At 43.8% G+C, this 15,747-nt stretch overlaps 2 protein-coding genes across 2 annotated transcripts; one reads left to right on the top strand and one right to left on the bottom strand.

Moving 5' to 3' along the window:
* Positions 1-2,771: 2,771 nt before the first annotated feature.
* On the top strand, positions 2,772-7,873 carry LOC120691572 (ADP-ribosylation factor GTPase-activating protein AGD5-like). Its single transcript, XM_039974673.1, has 11 exons — positions 2,772-3,081; positions 3,730-3,788; positions 4,171-4,261; positions 4,827-4,881; positions 4,974-5,064; positions 5,170-5,362; positions 6,067-6,301; positions 6,408-6,589; positions 6,692-6,946; positions 7,040-7,092; positions 7,238-7,873. Exons 1-11 carry the CDS (start codon positions 3,031-3,033, stop codon positions 7,395-7,397), a joined length of 1,425 nt encoding a protein of 474 aa, XP_039830607.1. The 5' UTR covers positions 2,772-3,030; the 3' UTR covers positions 7,398-7,873.
* A 125-nt stretch (positions 7,874-7,998) lies between these two features.
* On the bottom strand, positions 7,999-11,690 carry LOC120695544 (protein FAR1-RELATED SEQUENCE 5-like). Its single transcript, XM_039978762.1, has 5 exons — positions 11,457-11,690; positions 11,042-11,366; positions 8,934-10,994; positions 8,814-8,854; positions 7,999-8,354 (listed from the first exon to the last, which is right to left on the bottom strand). The coding sequence occupies exons 1-4, from the start codon at positions 11,688-11,690 to the stop codon at positions 8,817-8,819; spliced, it is 2,658 nt and encodes an 885-aa protein (XP_039834696.1). The 3' UTR covers positions 7,999-8,354; positions 8,814-8,816.
* Between the last annotated feature and the right edge of the window lie 4,057 nt (positions 11,691-15,747).

Raw genomic sequence — 15,747 nt, 5'->3', positions numbered from 1 at the left:
TGAAAAAACACATGTACTATTCACACGAGTTAACTGACAGAATTCGACGGTAGAGCATAGAAGTTAAAAGTAGGGCCAAATAAGGAGGATTCAACTCTTGAGAGCCATAGAAGGGAGTGGTATTATTTCTAGGATTTTGGAGGAAATTTTCTCTTACTCGACCCGGAACACGGCCTCAGGGTGGGATTGACGACCGATTCCCAAGTCTAAACAGTACCTCAGCGCTAGAGAGGTGATGGACGGATTTTCTACTGATTTGAACGAGCCTGCAAGTGGGCGCTGGGATCCGCATCGGCGGGTAGCGGAGGCGAGTAGTAGCAGGAGCAGGATAGTTTAATAGATATCTGATTTTGGATTTCGACATGCTTTACGAAGTAACTAGAGCCGCTTCATCGCCGCCGCAAGTTTCTCCTGCCCGACGGTGGGCTCCCTATGCGGCTTTGCCTCCATCTTCCTCACGAGCTCATCCTCTCGTTGTCACGCCACACGCTCCAGTGGACCATTTTTTGAAACGTACGTAGTATCTGTATAGCTGTATTCACATCACACACCATACATATCCCCTGTCTAATTAACTACAATCCGTAACACACACGTACTGAATGTAAAGTGATGAGTACTTCAGTTTTTTTGTGACGAAAAACTTGTGAAAATCGTGACCAGGAGCGGTGCGGGAGTTCAAACCCCCGCTGGCTGCCTCCCACGCAGTGAGCTTGCCACTGGGCCAATGGCCCGACCACCACGCTCCAGCGGACTTTTTTTTTTTTTTGGGAACTCGCTCCAGCGGACTTCGTTGCAGGAGGGAAAACGAAATTGTAATATAAATCCGCCTTCTTGACAGAGAAACGTATTTAGTCCAGAAAACGCCTCGCTGGCTCAGGATGGGTACTGGTCTACTGGACTGGGCCTGAGATGGAACATTGCACCTGGACCCGTGCAAGAGTTAGAGTGGGCCAGAAAGCCGGTTTCCAACAAGCCCATCTCCAGTTTCATTCGCCCGCATGCCTTTTCTTTTGTTTCATTTTTAGAAATTGGACTCTCGCTGGAACATCAACTCCACGCACTAAATGCTGCAAAAACATTCTGTCAGAACACGCAGTAGGGGCTATGATCCAATGACAGTTGAAGAACTCTGCATTTTCTATGCAAATGGGTGTGCATATGCAAGCATACTACTATACTCCCTCCATTCAGTTTTAATATATATATTTCCATATGACACAATGACCGAGGGCACCACAAGTGTGCTTATCAATCTAATAAATGTCACAGACTTTTTTGTTGGTCCTCCAATGTTTTAACTAGAAACTCCTTGTAACTAGTGCTATTTATTGCCAATACCCATGCTAATAGTAAATATAGCTATCATTTTTGAACATTTAAGTTTTTGAAATATAGCTATCAAAAGTGAATAGAGGGAGTACATAATAACACGTGGCATCAATTGGTTTCAGCGTGGTATGCCGAAGCAAATTCAACGAACAAAGAGTTGCTACCGGCCTGGGGACTCCCTCTGTTGACTTGTGCCACAAACAGACCAATCCGGCAATCCGAAATTCATTCCGGTAGGTACACGCAGAACTGCAGGAGCAAAACACCAAACGGAGCATCCAACAGCTCTCTGCCCGGTAAGCCAAACCTAAACGAGAAGAAACAGCAGATGGAGGAGAGGACCGGCAACCGCACCTCACCTGCTAATCAGGCTTAAGCAACATGACGACCATGGAACAGCCATGGTAATCAGATTCAAATTTAAAAGCCTGTGCCGATAAACTATCTGCACTCTACTGTCTTCTATGGTGCCGTTGCCTCGACAGGTCAATGTTAACTTTGCGCTGCATCGAGAAAGGGGCCAGTCGGCCAGAGCACTGGGACAGCCACGTCACCACGTGCCAGTTACTCATCATGATCTTTATGTCGGCGTAGGACAAAGTATAAAAAGGAATGGGTAATGGTTGACTAGCAGATGAGAATTACCATGTGCCCGGAAAGCTGTCAAAAGCACGGTCCTACCAAAGGTCATCTATGCGGCATGAAGTTGCTGACTGTGCTAGCATCATCCTAGTGTGCGGTGGAGTGCCCATTTTACCTTGCAATCTTCAGGCTCTTGTCATCTTCGGTTCTTTACAGTTTACTTTAGCATATTCGCTCGTGCCTTTTTTTTTTCTGGTTTTCCAAAGGGTGCCGCCGCCAAGGTGCTATGGCCTTGTTTGGTTGTCTTCTAGAGTTCTAGAATACGCAAGTCCAGAAATAAATCTTTCATGCATGGAAACTACAATAGAATTCAAGGAAAAACAAACATTTTTTGGAGAAAAATTTTGACGTTTCAGATGTCTTTTGGCTCTAGCAATAACTTGAACCGATAAAACTATGATAAAATTCAGGGAAAAACAAACATTTTTTTAACCATATGACTTCGTTCTTCACGGGTAAAGCCACCATAATCTACGAAATTCAATGACACAGAAATCCTCAATCACAGTTAAAAGTTACAAAATTTCACCATGCACTGCCAAAGTATCATTGGGTAAGTTTGATAGAGACATGCCTTTTCTTTTATCTCTACCCATAATAGATCGATGTTTTGACTTTGAGAATAGCATCCGATGAAATTTCGAGGAGTTCTTGTTCCAATCAATCCTACCCTTGGTCGGTGTGAGCGTTACAAAAATATCCGGGGCTTAATCGTGGTTAGGCCAGCAAACCCTCACACCACCGTCATTGTCAAACCACACAAATAAACTAGTCTCCCAACATAAACAAACCAAGAAAAAAAGGTAAATAAAAATAAGGAAAATCCAGGGGGTAGCGACTGGGGAGAGAGGAAGCAAGCAAGAAGGTCAAGCCGCGAAGAGAACAGAGGCACGGCACAGATCCCTCTCCTCGACCCTTCCGACGCGGCAAAGCAAAAAACACAGGGAGGAGAGGGGGAGAGAAAGAGGGAGCAGGAGGAGCCCGGATCCTGGTCCAATCTCTCAATCAGGGGAGCATCGGGGTCTGATCGGGTCGGAGGATTCGGGGGGCGCAGCCATGAACGAGAAGGCGTCCGTATCCAAGGAGCTCAACGCCAAGCACAAGAAGGTCCGGCTGTTGCTCCCTGCTCCTCACCCTTCTCCGAGTATTTTCGTAGATCGGGACCGCGCGCTGCTGCTTTGATTGACAAGAGGATTGAGGGGGAATCCGTTTTCGTGTGCGGTTGATTGTCGTGCTCGGGATTCAGGATTCGGGGTCTGCGGTGACGTCGGCAGTTGATTTCCCTTTCGCCGTTACGCTGATCTGCGTAAATGATTTGTGACTCTGGTTGAGTTGATGCGAGGGGCGGATCCGAGTTCTGCTCCGTTCCCTTTTGCTTAGGGTCATGTGGGAACCAAGGAACCGACGCTTACTGTTGGTGACGTTTAGGGCTCTTCATTTGGCTGCTAGAAGGCGGATTGGTTCCGAATTTTCTTATCAGTATCTGTCTGGTGGACTTATAAACTATCTCGTTTATATTTTGTATGGTAATAAGAAAGGCAGAACCATTTTTTGGCTTCCTTATATTTTAGGTCACACTTCACAGTTTAAGTAACCTCACTAGCTTGCCTTCAGTGTCGAGACAAAAGTTCGCCATTTTGTTGACTCCCTCAACAATATTATGTATTGTTTATGTTGTGTTAGCATCCTTCTGGTATGCTTGTTGGTCTTTTCCGAATCCTAGCCATTTTAACTAATTGTATCTTCTGTGTTCAGATATTAGAAGGTCTTCTTCGGCTGCCTGAGAACAGAGAATGCGCAGACTGCAAGTCAAAGTGAGTGGAACTGTGTCAATTTAGTTGTTTCAAACATGGAAATGGCGAATTAGACATATCTAGATGCTGTCAGAATAGCTTCCTTACATTATCAGTTATCACTTGAGGAAATGGCTCTTTTTGTTTTTTAAATGTTTTTTTGAGTAAATGGGACGATATTTTATGGTTTGAAACATCTACAGATTTACCGTTTGTTTAGGAATTTATGTGCATGTGCAAGCACACCTCTGATTACAGGAAAACGGACTAAAATGAAAATTTTATATCAGCAGAAAAGGATCCTTGACTGCTTTATATTCCATGTCGTTGCATGTCCTATGGGTAGATACCTGTTCTTAAAACTTTGTCCATGTTGAAAATCCTAATTGTGACCATATTGCAGGGGTCCTCGATGGGCAAGTGTGAATCTAGGGATCTTTATATGCATGACATGTTCTGGAATTCATAGAAGCCTTGGGGTGCACATATCTAAGGTCAGTGACTAATCATGTGCATGAGCTTCACTGTTTACTTTTCCAACTCAACATCTCTATCACTGGTAGACATTTGTCCTCAGTAGATGTCCTCAAAGAATTGTATGGAAGCCACAATACTTATGTATGGCTTAAGGTGATCTGCTTTTGAAGACAATTTGCTAGCTGTTGACCTGTTGTTTTACGGCTTCAAATGTTTATGCTTGAAATTGTGTATGTCAACTTCAATTTAACTGAAATTATTAGCTGACATAACGGTAATCATGTACCACTACAGCACTGCCCAGTTCTAGAGTATCAGTTTAATTATCCTTATCATGCAAGAACCTTGGCATGTAGCTGTGCTTATGTTTTTGTTGGCTACATTGCTTCTATCGTGATCTTTTTGCATTTAAGTTTATTTAGTTTGTCGATAACAAATTGTTTGTATAAGCCAGAGAGAAAATGGCTTCACAAAACATATGTTGCTGTTGTTCATGTTGTATTGTCTACTATAAACCATAGGTGGTTATCAAATAACCGATGACTTCTATCATTTTTCTAAAGCATCTTCTTCCTTCTGCAGGTAAGATCTGCCACCCTGGATACATGGCTGCCAGAGCAAGTTGCATTTATTCAATGTAAGGATTGCTATCTGCTGTGTAACTTGGACATTTTAGTTGAATGAAACCACTATGGCATTTCTCATGATGGTTGCTCTTATTTCTTGCAGCAATGGGAAACGAAAAGGCAAACAGCTATTGGGAAGCAGAGTTGCCTCCTAACTATGATAGGGTTGGAATAGAGAATTTCATCCGTGCAAAGTATGATTATTCTCAGATCTTTCTGTACTTTGATTTAGTGTAATTAATTCCTATCTGCTTCCTTTTTGAACACTACATGTGACTAATATTATGTCTGAAATGTAGATACGAGGACAAGAGATGGGTACCAAGGAATGGAACGTCACGACCTTCCTCTGGTGCTCGAGATGAGAAAAGCCAAGAGTCTCCGGCTAGTGCTAACAGAAGTGGATATGGTCACAGATCTTCATTTGAGCAAAACCGTACTTCACCAGCTCCGAGCAAAATTGCACCTGCAGCTTCAAGGATGCCCTCTCAGGTAACCCTTCACTATTGAAATGCTGCAAGCTTTCCTAGGCAACAATCAATTTCAGACAAAGGTTTTGAAAATTTTTAGCACTTCTTGTTTACTCAAGATGAGTAATCCACATTGCAGACATCAATAATAAGAAGGCCTTAAGTCTAAGAAGTACTTTTATAGTTTACTAATTGAAATGAAATAGCTGTAACATCTCATATGGAGCACTATATGCACATAGCCATATTGACTCAAAACAGTTAAGGTAACAGAACATATTTGAATGTGTTGATATGCAATAGCATGCTAATGAGTGTTCCATGAATAACAACCTCTTTATGGTATATTGTGGTCAAGGGCATGTTTACAGTTTGTTTCTTTTGCTTGTCCTTGACAACCAAGCTTGATGATAATAAGTAGTTTCATCTAGTTCATGTGGTCTTCCTTACCATAATCTCTAGTCTAGTTGGTCAAATTAGTCATTTTTTAGCATTGTAATCATGTATTATGAACAAAGATATTGTCCGGCCGCTCCGGAGGCACTCTCCACCAACAGATATCATGTCGAACTGTAAACGTTTCAGCATTAGGATTGAATAGAGCTTCTAGTAGTTTTGGTACTTAAGTTAGTTCATTTCTATTTTTGTTCTATATTTTACTACGTTTCCTTGTTTATTTAGTTGACAATCTTAAGTTTAAATGTGCTATGATTGCATGGGAAGCAGGCATCACCTCCAAAAGTAGAACCACCAGTTCCTAAGGTGGTTTCACCTCCTCAGCCACAGAAATCTCCTGCCAAAGTTGACGCGACACCCCCTAAAGTTGAGAAGCCATCGGTTGCACCACCTCCTAAAGTTGATTATGCCACTGATCTCTTTAACATGTTATCTATGGATGGAACAACAGAGAAAGAGTCAGAGTCATCTTCAAACGATGATAATGCCTGGGATGGGTTCCAATGTAAGTTCCTGTGTTGTATTTTTTAACTACTATGGCAGTATGATGTTTATGGATTGCAATGCCACCTTTTTTTGCTGTTACTCATGGGATATTCAAAAATTTTCAGCTGCACAACCACCAGTACCTAGCTCAGAGAAAAAGGATTCTGCCAAACTAGCAGAAAGTAAGCCCCAATCTACGTCAGGAATAGAAGATTTATTTAAAGACTCACCAGCTGTGTCAGTATCCTCAGCTCCAGCTGTTTCCCAAGCAAATGCGAAGAATGATATCATGAGTTTGTTTGAGAAGGTGAGCACAACACTTCTTTTGCAACACTGTTCGAGAAGAATTGGTCTACCCACAAAAGAAAGGGCACATCCATGGTGTATCTAAGAAATAGCTGTTTTGCAGTCCAATATGGTATCACCATTCGCTCTCCATCAGCAGCAGCTGGCATTGATGTCCCAGCAGCAAGCTCTTCTAATGGCTGCTCTTAAAGCTGGAAATGCACCACAAATGGTTCCGGGGAATGCCAATCAGCTAAATGCTAATGGTTCTAATCCCCCTCTTGGAACCTTGCCTTTTCAAAACTGGACAAATCTTGGTTATCAAACGCCTGGGTTGACTCCAGCAGCAGCACCAGCAGCACAGAATGGTGCCGCTAAGGTAAATACTTGAAGATGCTACATATATTTATTTGCATTATATCTGAATTATATTGTTTCATGTGTTATCTTTCTTTGCTTTACTGTGTGACAGGTTGTGAACAGCAACCAGGACTCTTCTGGGAGCTTCGGTTTTGGTACACTTGGGTAAGTTATACTGTATGACATTTTAGTTGCAGATTGTGGTTGATGGAATTTCATGCTGCACCACACTGGATTTGTAAATAAAGTTTGGATGTGTATGAAGTTGGTATCATATGCCCATTTTTCTGACGTCTCATGTTGGTTGCAGGCTGTACAACATTAGTTCAGCTGTCCCAGCAAATGGGGCTGCGGTTGCAGGTGCTAGCAATAATGGCACTGGATCCACTGCCTCATCTACTCTTCCCTCACAATCCGGCAAAGATTACGATTTTTCCTCATTAACTCAAGGATTTTTCTCCAAACGATGAGCACCTTGTGAGCTTGGAAATCGAACAGACCAGTGTGTAATGTTGGACGAGGCATATTGATGTAGGGAGCACAAGGGGTTTGTGCACAATTATTTGAGGCAGCTTTTCTTCTGGTGGATACATAGTTACATGACTTCGTAGCTGTCGGACAAATAAGAGGGAAAATATGTCGCTAAATAGCTCATGATGTTTCTACAATTGAGGAGTTTGTTGTCAGTTATGCTTCCTACTTTCACTCGAGGATTACGCCTTGCCAGTTATAGAAGTATAATGCAGCCTTTGCATTGTCTTGGTGTGACTTAGCTGCAACGCCAATACTGATTACCGATTATTTTGTATTGTACAAGACAATTGGATTTTTATTTGTTTTACATTTGTGTACTGTTGTGAGACTGAAGTGGCCGCATCAAGGCATTGAACCACACTTTCAAGCACTTGTTCATAACTTCAAATATATATCTCTTCAAACAGTTCCATGTACCACTTTTCCCCCAAGTTCACAGGTTGATTCACGTACTTTCGTTTCCCGATTTCATGGGCCACTCGTGTACATTTTACTGACGTGACGGCATGCTCCAATTTGACAAAAAAAAACTATGTCTATTAGTACACCAGCAACTGATTGCCAGTTGTGCAATATTATTGATGTAATGATGTCATAAACCTTCGTAAATACAGCATGGGTTAGAACTTAGAAACACAACAGATCATTTGGGCACGGATAGCATTGCTCAAGAGATCAGCAGCTCCCAGCAGCATCACTTTATCAAATTGCCGACACAGGAAGTCCCTGGAAGTTCTGTGCACAGCAACCACCAAGCCATGACCAACGCATCTTGCTGCTTATTCCAACTCACCTACGATCCTTCCCAGCAAGTATATACAAGTAAATGCTGGTCTAGGAAAGAATGCTTGACTTTCTTCTGGTGAAGAGCTATAGCGGAAATAATATCAGGCCTGCAATGTTGAGAGTAGTTTCACAGGGAGTAGTCAGTGGCTGTGGCTTATAGGTTATTTGAGATTTCTTCTTTTTTTTGAAGTAGATATTTGAGATTTCTTCATAAGACTACTAAATGGATAAGCTCCAGCAATTTCGGAATCTGCCTGCAACAACCTGTGCAAGCAGATGTGCCATTGCTATTCACAGTTCCAAAATTAATGTGCAGTTACCAACAGATTAGTAGAAAATTCTGTTATGTCATCCTGCCTAAAAATACTTGGTCCGTAATTGAAAAAATAAATTATCTTCAAGGCAGGAGGTCAATTAGACATTCTCCACACGGATTAACAAACAAATGATGCAACCACAACGAGCATTGTTTCATTTTAAACATCAAGACGATGTACCATGTGATGCATAGCAAAAACAGAAATGTTATGTTCTGTAACTGCAGTATGACTTGTAACGATAGTTACCTGTCAGCGGTAATCCAATGTGAATGGAAATGTTAGAGAGCCTGCAATGCACAGAATGCACTTACTGCCTAGAAATAATAAGTATTTCAATAGGGAGGAAAACAATATTTGAACACCTACCATCAGCGGAGCCATTAAGAAAATTAGTATGACTGTGAATGCCTTCAGTGACAATATTGTCAACTGAATTTTGAGTTCGGTCACAGTTAGCACCAATAAGGTCAACAATGTCAGGAGGCCTGGTTTGAATAACTTGCTCTACTTGATCCATCAGTATGTTTGACTGGTTTTCCATATATGTGAATGATTCTGCAGAGGTTGCAGCCCTAGCCGCTGATATACTGAATATGCGACACAGTAAATTGTAACGTTTCGTCTGAGCAGACTCAGGATCACCATCAAATGAGAAAGCGCAACCACTATTTGAAGGTCCTGATTTGGCATCCTTCCTCCACCTTTTCACGATATACTGAACAGGAAGGTCCTTGATATTCCTCGTGTCAAGTACCTTCAGCATATGGCGACATGGGATGCCAATAAACTCAAACGTCTTACAAGTACAATTCATCATGGAATTGTGCGAATCGAATTTAACAAAATGATCTTTTGGATTGTCTTCAACACTTATCCTGTACTCAGAAATTGTTCCCATCTCACCACAGCTGTAAAGCATGCAATCCATGTATAACTCAAATTCCCTCTCAAACATTTTAAAGGCAGCAGGTGTATATACATTAGCAGCTTGCCTTAACATTCGCATAGATGGTGGCTTCTTTGTGCTCTGGTTAGCATTCACATCAAATTCCAGCTCAGCAGATCGACGATCACATAACAGTCTTTCAAACTGCTCAAAGAAGTTTAAAAGGCCATATTCCAAGCTTAAATGTTTTTTCAACTCACTCGTCAAGCTTTCCTTCTGCTGGACACTTTTCATATCAGCATAAAATGCATCACGGCCATATGGCAGTGCCCATTTCTCCTTAATTGAGAACAAATCTGCTAGCCATTGATTATCTTCTAGGTCATACTTTTCCAACATTTCCTTCCATGCTGTCAAAAACTCCTCCTCATCCTCACAATCAAATAGACATCTCTTGAAGTTGCCTTCTAGAGTTCTTGAACCGTGGAAAGCTTGACTCAACTGCTGAAGAGCATGTTGGTAAATTTGCCACACACAATAACGATGGGCTGTAGCAGGCAATGTGGCCGCAATAGCTTCACTTATTGCAGCAGATCTATCAGTTAACAATGTCTTGGGATGCGTTCCATTCATTGCCATCTTGAAAGTATCTAATAACCATCTGAAAGCCTCATCACTTTCATCATAAAGTAATGCAGCACCAAAGACAACTGTTTGCTTATGATGATTCAAACCTGTAAACAAAGCAAGTGGCCTACCATAGCCTTGCAATGCATATCCTGAATCAAAACATACTACATCACCAAAATGGACGAAATCAACAATAGACTTTGAATCTGCCCAGAAAAAAATCGTAAAGTTCCCATTCTCATCAGATTTTACAGCATAGAAGAATGAAGGGTTATCATGTTGCATCCTTTGCAGGTACTCTAGAGTAGCACCGACATCACCATAGTGTGGAGTCTTTGTACACTTGTATCTTTTGCAACTTCTACCTTCTAGGAAATTTATAGTGACACTTTCATTAATAAGATTTTGCTTGTGAACAGAATCATCAGGTGATCTATCTGCCAGATCAAAGCCATCATCTTGATCATTTTCTGTACTCTGTGATGCCATCACGAGATCAGACGCTGCCACAGCCCCAAGCTGGTGATTGTGAAAGGTAACAAATTCTGTGACTTGATATTTGCCATTAGTTCCAAGCCTGATGACCATACATGCCGGACAGCCAGTTCGTGTCTCCGGTCGAGGCTTCTTTACTCTTTTCGCTCCTCTTTTCTTCTCACGGAAACCCTCTTTCGAACAAACAAACATTCTTCTGGTTATAACATTCTCATTATTCACTGTCATGCTAGCCCTTCGCACGTTGAACCCAATTTTTCCTGCATACATGCTGTAAAATTCATATGCCTCATCTTCATTTTCAAATTCTGGCGTACTAACAGTATCATCGACCAGATTTTCTCTCACAGCCCGTGCTTTGCGCCTGATTTTCTTTGCTTTGAGCATATGAATTGTAGATGCCGTTGCCAGCTGATCTGCTGATGGTTATGATTCGGTACAAACTCTGTCAAACGATACTTGCCATTAGCAGTAAGTCTAATGGTGAGGCTCGCAGGGCACCCAATTCTTGTTTCAGGGCGTGGGCACTTTGCTTCCTTGGCCCCCTTCTTCTTTTCCCGAAAACCCTCTCTTGAGCAAACAAAAGTTCTCCTAGTGATTATGTTCTTTGAGGTTGTCCAGAGCGTTGACCTCCGGACAAAGAAGCCCACCTTCTCCGCATACGCATTGTAGAACTCATACACATCACTCTCGCCATCGAACAGCATATTCACCTTGGGCAACATATTATCATCACAGCTATCGATTGCAGGGTTAACATCTGCTGCAGCCACATCCACCATAGCATCCTGCCCATCAAGAACATCATCAGCACAACCGGTAATAAGACACTGTTCTTCATTAGGAGAAATTAGCTATCGGTGTGACAGAGAGCGTACTGCATTTTGCTGCGGATTTGCAGGATTAAGCAGCAGCTGGACAGGCACCTGAGGAGGCCAAGGAACACATGGGCGCAGGAGCACTACATGGCCGGGCCAAGACTGCTGCGCTAGCCTCGGGTCTATGGTGGGACTGCCTGTGCCATTGACAGGCCTGAGAGCCTGCACCAGCGGAGGTGCAGTCGCAGGCCCCGGAGCATCTTGGGGATCCTTCTCCCCAGGTGCCGACGGCATCGAGGTCCACTTGAACCTCCAATTTTTTGCTGGTGCGGATCGAACTGCGCCCTCACCTCGGAGCCCAAGTCCTATGGCGCCGAGTGAGAGAGCTCGGGCCCGACGCTGAGCACGCAGAAGATGGAGGACGGCTGTCCTAACCCGGAAAAAAATGGACATAGGATTAGTACCACACCATGGGTGGAGGAATGAGAAGTTTGGATTCGATTGCTCAACGGAGAAGTCGAACGATCTCCCAGAACAAAATCCACTCCGGGAGAAATGCACCCAAGCAAGCTAGGGTTCCTTACCACCGCGAAAAAATTAATTCGAAGTCCCGCAGGATATCCAGTCAACGCCAAACCAATACCAGTAGCAGTGACAGCGAGGCTAGGACGACGGCTGCGACGGAAGAGGTCTCGCTGGGGAGCTGGTTCAGCGGCTTTGGGCGCGGGCGCGGGCGCCGGCGAAGGAGAGGACGACGATGGTGTCAGCAACGCTCCTCACTGTCAGAAGCGGAAGATCGAAGGTGGTCAGGTGCCGGGCCGGGCCGGAACTGTGGAGTTGAATTCGCATCTTGATGAAACGGGCCCGGCCTGAGCATGGGTGGTAGTGGACCTGGTTTTCGCCAAACCGGGCCGAGTCCGCTAGTTGGGTACGTCAGCCCGTTATTTTGTGTGTTCGGTTCAAGTGGGCTGCGCGTAGTAGTAAGCCCCCAAAGCCACGCCGTTTCTTAGGGCCTTCATGAAATGGGACATTAATTCTCTTTTCCCGTTTATTAATAGTAAAAAATTCCACGAAATGGTATAAGAATCTCGGTAGTATCTTAGGTCCTAAATTCAACTTTTCAGAGCAAATTTTCTAAAATTTAATGGTATTATACTGTTAGTGGTAGGTGACGTTCACGTCGACATTGAGGTGCATGTGGTGATTTTATCAATCTCGAGAATTTGCCGGGTCAATCTTCGAAAATACTCATAGAGGTAGGATTTGTGTACGTGCGTTCATAGGGGTGTGAGTTTACATGCTTTTGTGAGCGTTTGAGTTGTGCTGTGTAATCTAAAAAATAATAGTAAAAAGATCTTTTTACCTCCTGAACTTTAGACGGGTCCACGTTTTCTCCCTAGACGACTCCTTGGATTCACGATAGGATACGTGACCTCCCTAGCTATTTTCTTTGGGTAGTTTTATTTTTTTATGTTTATTTTAGCTTGATTTTTAAAAATCTTAGTAAATGAAAAAAAAAACATAAAATAGAAAATTCAATTTTGTTAGACTCCACATGAGTAGATCTAGACAATGAACATATATTATGATATAATTTAGCAGAAAAACTTTTGTGGCACTTTTAAATATATAATTTCTATAATTATTTCATAGATACAGTCTTGTGGATTGGTCAAATTTTCTTCGATAAGTATCCACTTGACAAAGTTCATACAACCTTTTTTTTGGGGGGGGGGGGGGGGGGGGGGGGGGGCGGGGGCAGAGGGGGGTGCAGGAAACTTTCCTGAAATATTATATGATTATTTTGAGCGTATCCGGAAGCCTACCTGATCCTGAGAGTCAGGTACCAACCAAGCAGGTTGTTATCTTGTTATCCTTGTTATTATCCAGTCTCTCCATTCCGCATTATCTGTGTCGATTTCAGTCCTCCTCGCCGACCCTGACATTGACCAATGCATCCTGCACGTACTATGGAGTCTGGAGAGCACATGAACAAGGACGGTGACAGTTTTTGTGCACAGGAAGAGGAACGAGAAGCTAGCTAGGCACCGTCTGTCCATACACTTTGGTCTCCCATACGCATACGGTCGGTACAACCCTACAACGGACCGACCCTTCGTGAGTATTCGTGTCTGCAGCCACTGCAGGGGCACCATACAGTTCGTACGTACTTGGTCAGGCATGCAGTCGCTGCAGGTGCGCTCTCTGCCGACGGACTTGACCTCTGACGAGTGGGCGGCGACCGAATAGCGGTAGTCTGCAACGCGCAAAGCTTGTCCGGTTAGTTGGTCGTTGGATGTCATGTGTAGTCTCCGGTCGCGCTCGATCGACCGGTGCATGGCCGCCGGCGTGTCGAGCAGTGTTTGGCTCGCCGGCGGCGCGGTGGTTCGCCGGGACGTTAGGAGACAGTTCTAGCAAGTGATGTCGTCGTCCATCTCGATGGGATTAAGAAAAGTGATCTGTGCCAGGTTTGAACGGACGGCCGGGTATTCACACTAGATTTGCTGATGCAAAAAAAAACGCTCGACTATATATTAGCTTCCGGTCAACGCGTCTTTCAGCTTGCCACCTTTTTTGCGAGGTTCGGTAACATTTTTTTAAAAAAAAAAGCAACCAGCGACAAATAAATTAGCATGCTTGTTTCGAGAAAAAAAAAGAGAAAAATTGCAAGGCTCCTTTTATTTCGAAGTCCAACTACACGTTTGCTTTGATTTTTTAACTTTACATATTTACCCCTGCTTTTAGTCTTCAATTTTTTAGCCTTCAGTTTTGCAACAAAATAGGGGCAGACTTGCAACTAGAAGACTAAAAACAGGAGCAAACATGTAAAGTTAAAAAATCAAGCGCAAACGTGCAATTAGACCTAAAAAAAGGCAGTTTTTTTAGCACTCTTTTTTAGCACCTCTTGGAGGGGATCTATGCATGAAAAGTGAAGCCAAATGATCGGGATAAATGCAATAAAGGCAAAATAGTCTTTGCATCCAAACAGCTATTTCGTAGTGTGGTATTTGGAGTGCTAGTCTAGTGTTGGGAATGCCCTAAATAGCACTAGTGCTATTGATCCAAACAGTCCCTAGATCTCGGTTCTCGGCTCCCGACCGCTTGTGCAAATCCGCATTTTAAGACCCTGTTTGGTTCATGAGACTTTTGTATAAATCCCTAGGACTTATGGGGCTAAAGAACCAAACATGAGGGACTTTTTGGAGCTAAAAGTAGGTTAGTGGCTAAAGAATGAGAAGTCCCTCTTGAGGAGCTTTTTGGGATTTTTAGCCTACAATTCCACCCTACCCCCATGGTCCCCCCTCCTCTAGCTCCACCATGGCTGGCTGCATGCATGCAGAATAGAGGTAGTAGGGTACTTTGTTCACTTCATTTAATGACCTTTAGTCCCTTTAATCTATGGAACCAAACAAATAGGGACTAAACGTTTTAGCCCTGGGACTAAAAGTAGCCTAGAAACTTTTTGTAACCAAACAGAGCCCAGAGTGCCCGGCCGCACCCGCAGCTTCCTTCCTACAAATGGCGGCGGACGAGGATGCCAACGCCGCGCGCCGAGCAGCGGACCACCACGTCCCGTCGAAAAGTAACCCTAGCAGCTGGTGCCTGCCTTGTACACGCGCCGCCGGCCGCGGCCCTGGATTGGTTGGATTATTTGCTCCCGCTCCCCCAGCACAGGGTACGGTACGACGAGAGATTACCAGACGGGAGCGGAATTTAATTTAATCTGGAAAAATATCTAGCTAGCAATTTCCTTTTTCTACCACATTTGTGGCCTTGTATATATATACTACCTGAGAGTAGAGCTATTGTTAGATCTCGCTAACCATATCCTGAATTCCTGATGCTGACTGTCAAAGGCACCAAACTACTTGAATTCCCTTGTTAATTATCCCTGTTTATCCGGTCTCCATCCATCCAGGATTATATATGTGTCGACTTCAATCCTTTTCGCGCCAACGACGTCGTCGACGCCCGCCCTGTGCATACGCCGTAGAGGACTACTACAGGACACTCCTCGCACGCCAACAACGACGGTTCTCGAGAGGAAGAGATCTATCGCGCGCGAGGCCACCGGCCACACACACGCGGTCGCCTACTACTGTACATGCACTTGCACAATCGATCACTGCCAGCACCAGCATGCTCGTTCTCGTGTCTGCAGGGGGGCGCCGTACGTGCATCGCAGCTCAGGGATCTGGGATCAGATGCTGCAGGTGTGCTCTGCCGACGGACCCTGCTGACCTCTCTCAACAGAGGTGACCGGCTGGTGACTGAAGAAGTGAAGAGGAAGCCGTTTAATTTGCAACGCGCAAATCAAACCCTGTCCGGTTGGTTGGTCGTTGGATGTGTC

Source organism: Panicum virgatum, chromosome 2K, assembly GCF_016808335.1.
Source record: "Panicum virgatum strain AP13 chromosome 2K, P.virgatum_v5, whole genome shotgun sequence".
In the NCBI taxonomy this organism is placed as follows: domain Eukaryota; kingdom Viridiplantae; phylum Streptophyta; class Magnoliopsida; order Poales; family Poaceae; genus Panicum; species Panicum virgatum.
Note: the sequence above shows the minus strand (reverse complement) of the source record. Positions and strands in the feature narration are given on the sequence as shown.

Excerpts from the sequence above, each read along its gene's own strand:
- LOC120691572 (XM_039974673.1), top strand. The coding sequence starts at position 3,031 with ATGAACGAGAAGGCGTCCGTATCCAAGGAGCTCAACGCCAAGCACAAG. Across the intron at positions 3,789-4,170 it reads TGCGCAGACTGCAAGTCAAA|GGGTCCTCGATGGGCAAGTG; the intron begins GTGAGTGGAACT and ends ACCATATTGCAG. Across the intron at positions 5,363-6,066 it reads CTTCAAGGATGCCCTCTCAG|GCATCACCTCCAAAAGTAGA; the intron begins GTAACCCTTCAC and ends CATGGGAAGCAG.
- LOC120695544 (XM_039978762.1), bottom strand. The coding sequence starts at position 11,690 with ATGCCGTCGGCACCTGGGGAGAAGGATCCCCAAGATGCTCCGGGGCCT. Across the intron at positions 11,367-11,456 it reads CAAATCCGCAGCAAAATGCA|GATGCTATGGTGGATGTGGC; the intron begins GTACGCTCTCTG and ends CTTGATGGGCAG. Across the intron at positions 10,995-11,041 it reads CATTAGACTTACTGCTAATG|ATCAGCTGGCAACGGCATCT; the intron begins GCAAGTATCGTT and ends AACCATCAGCAG.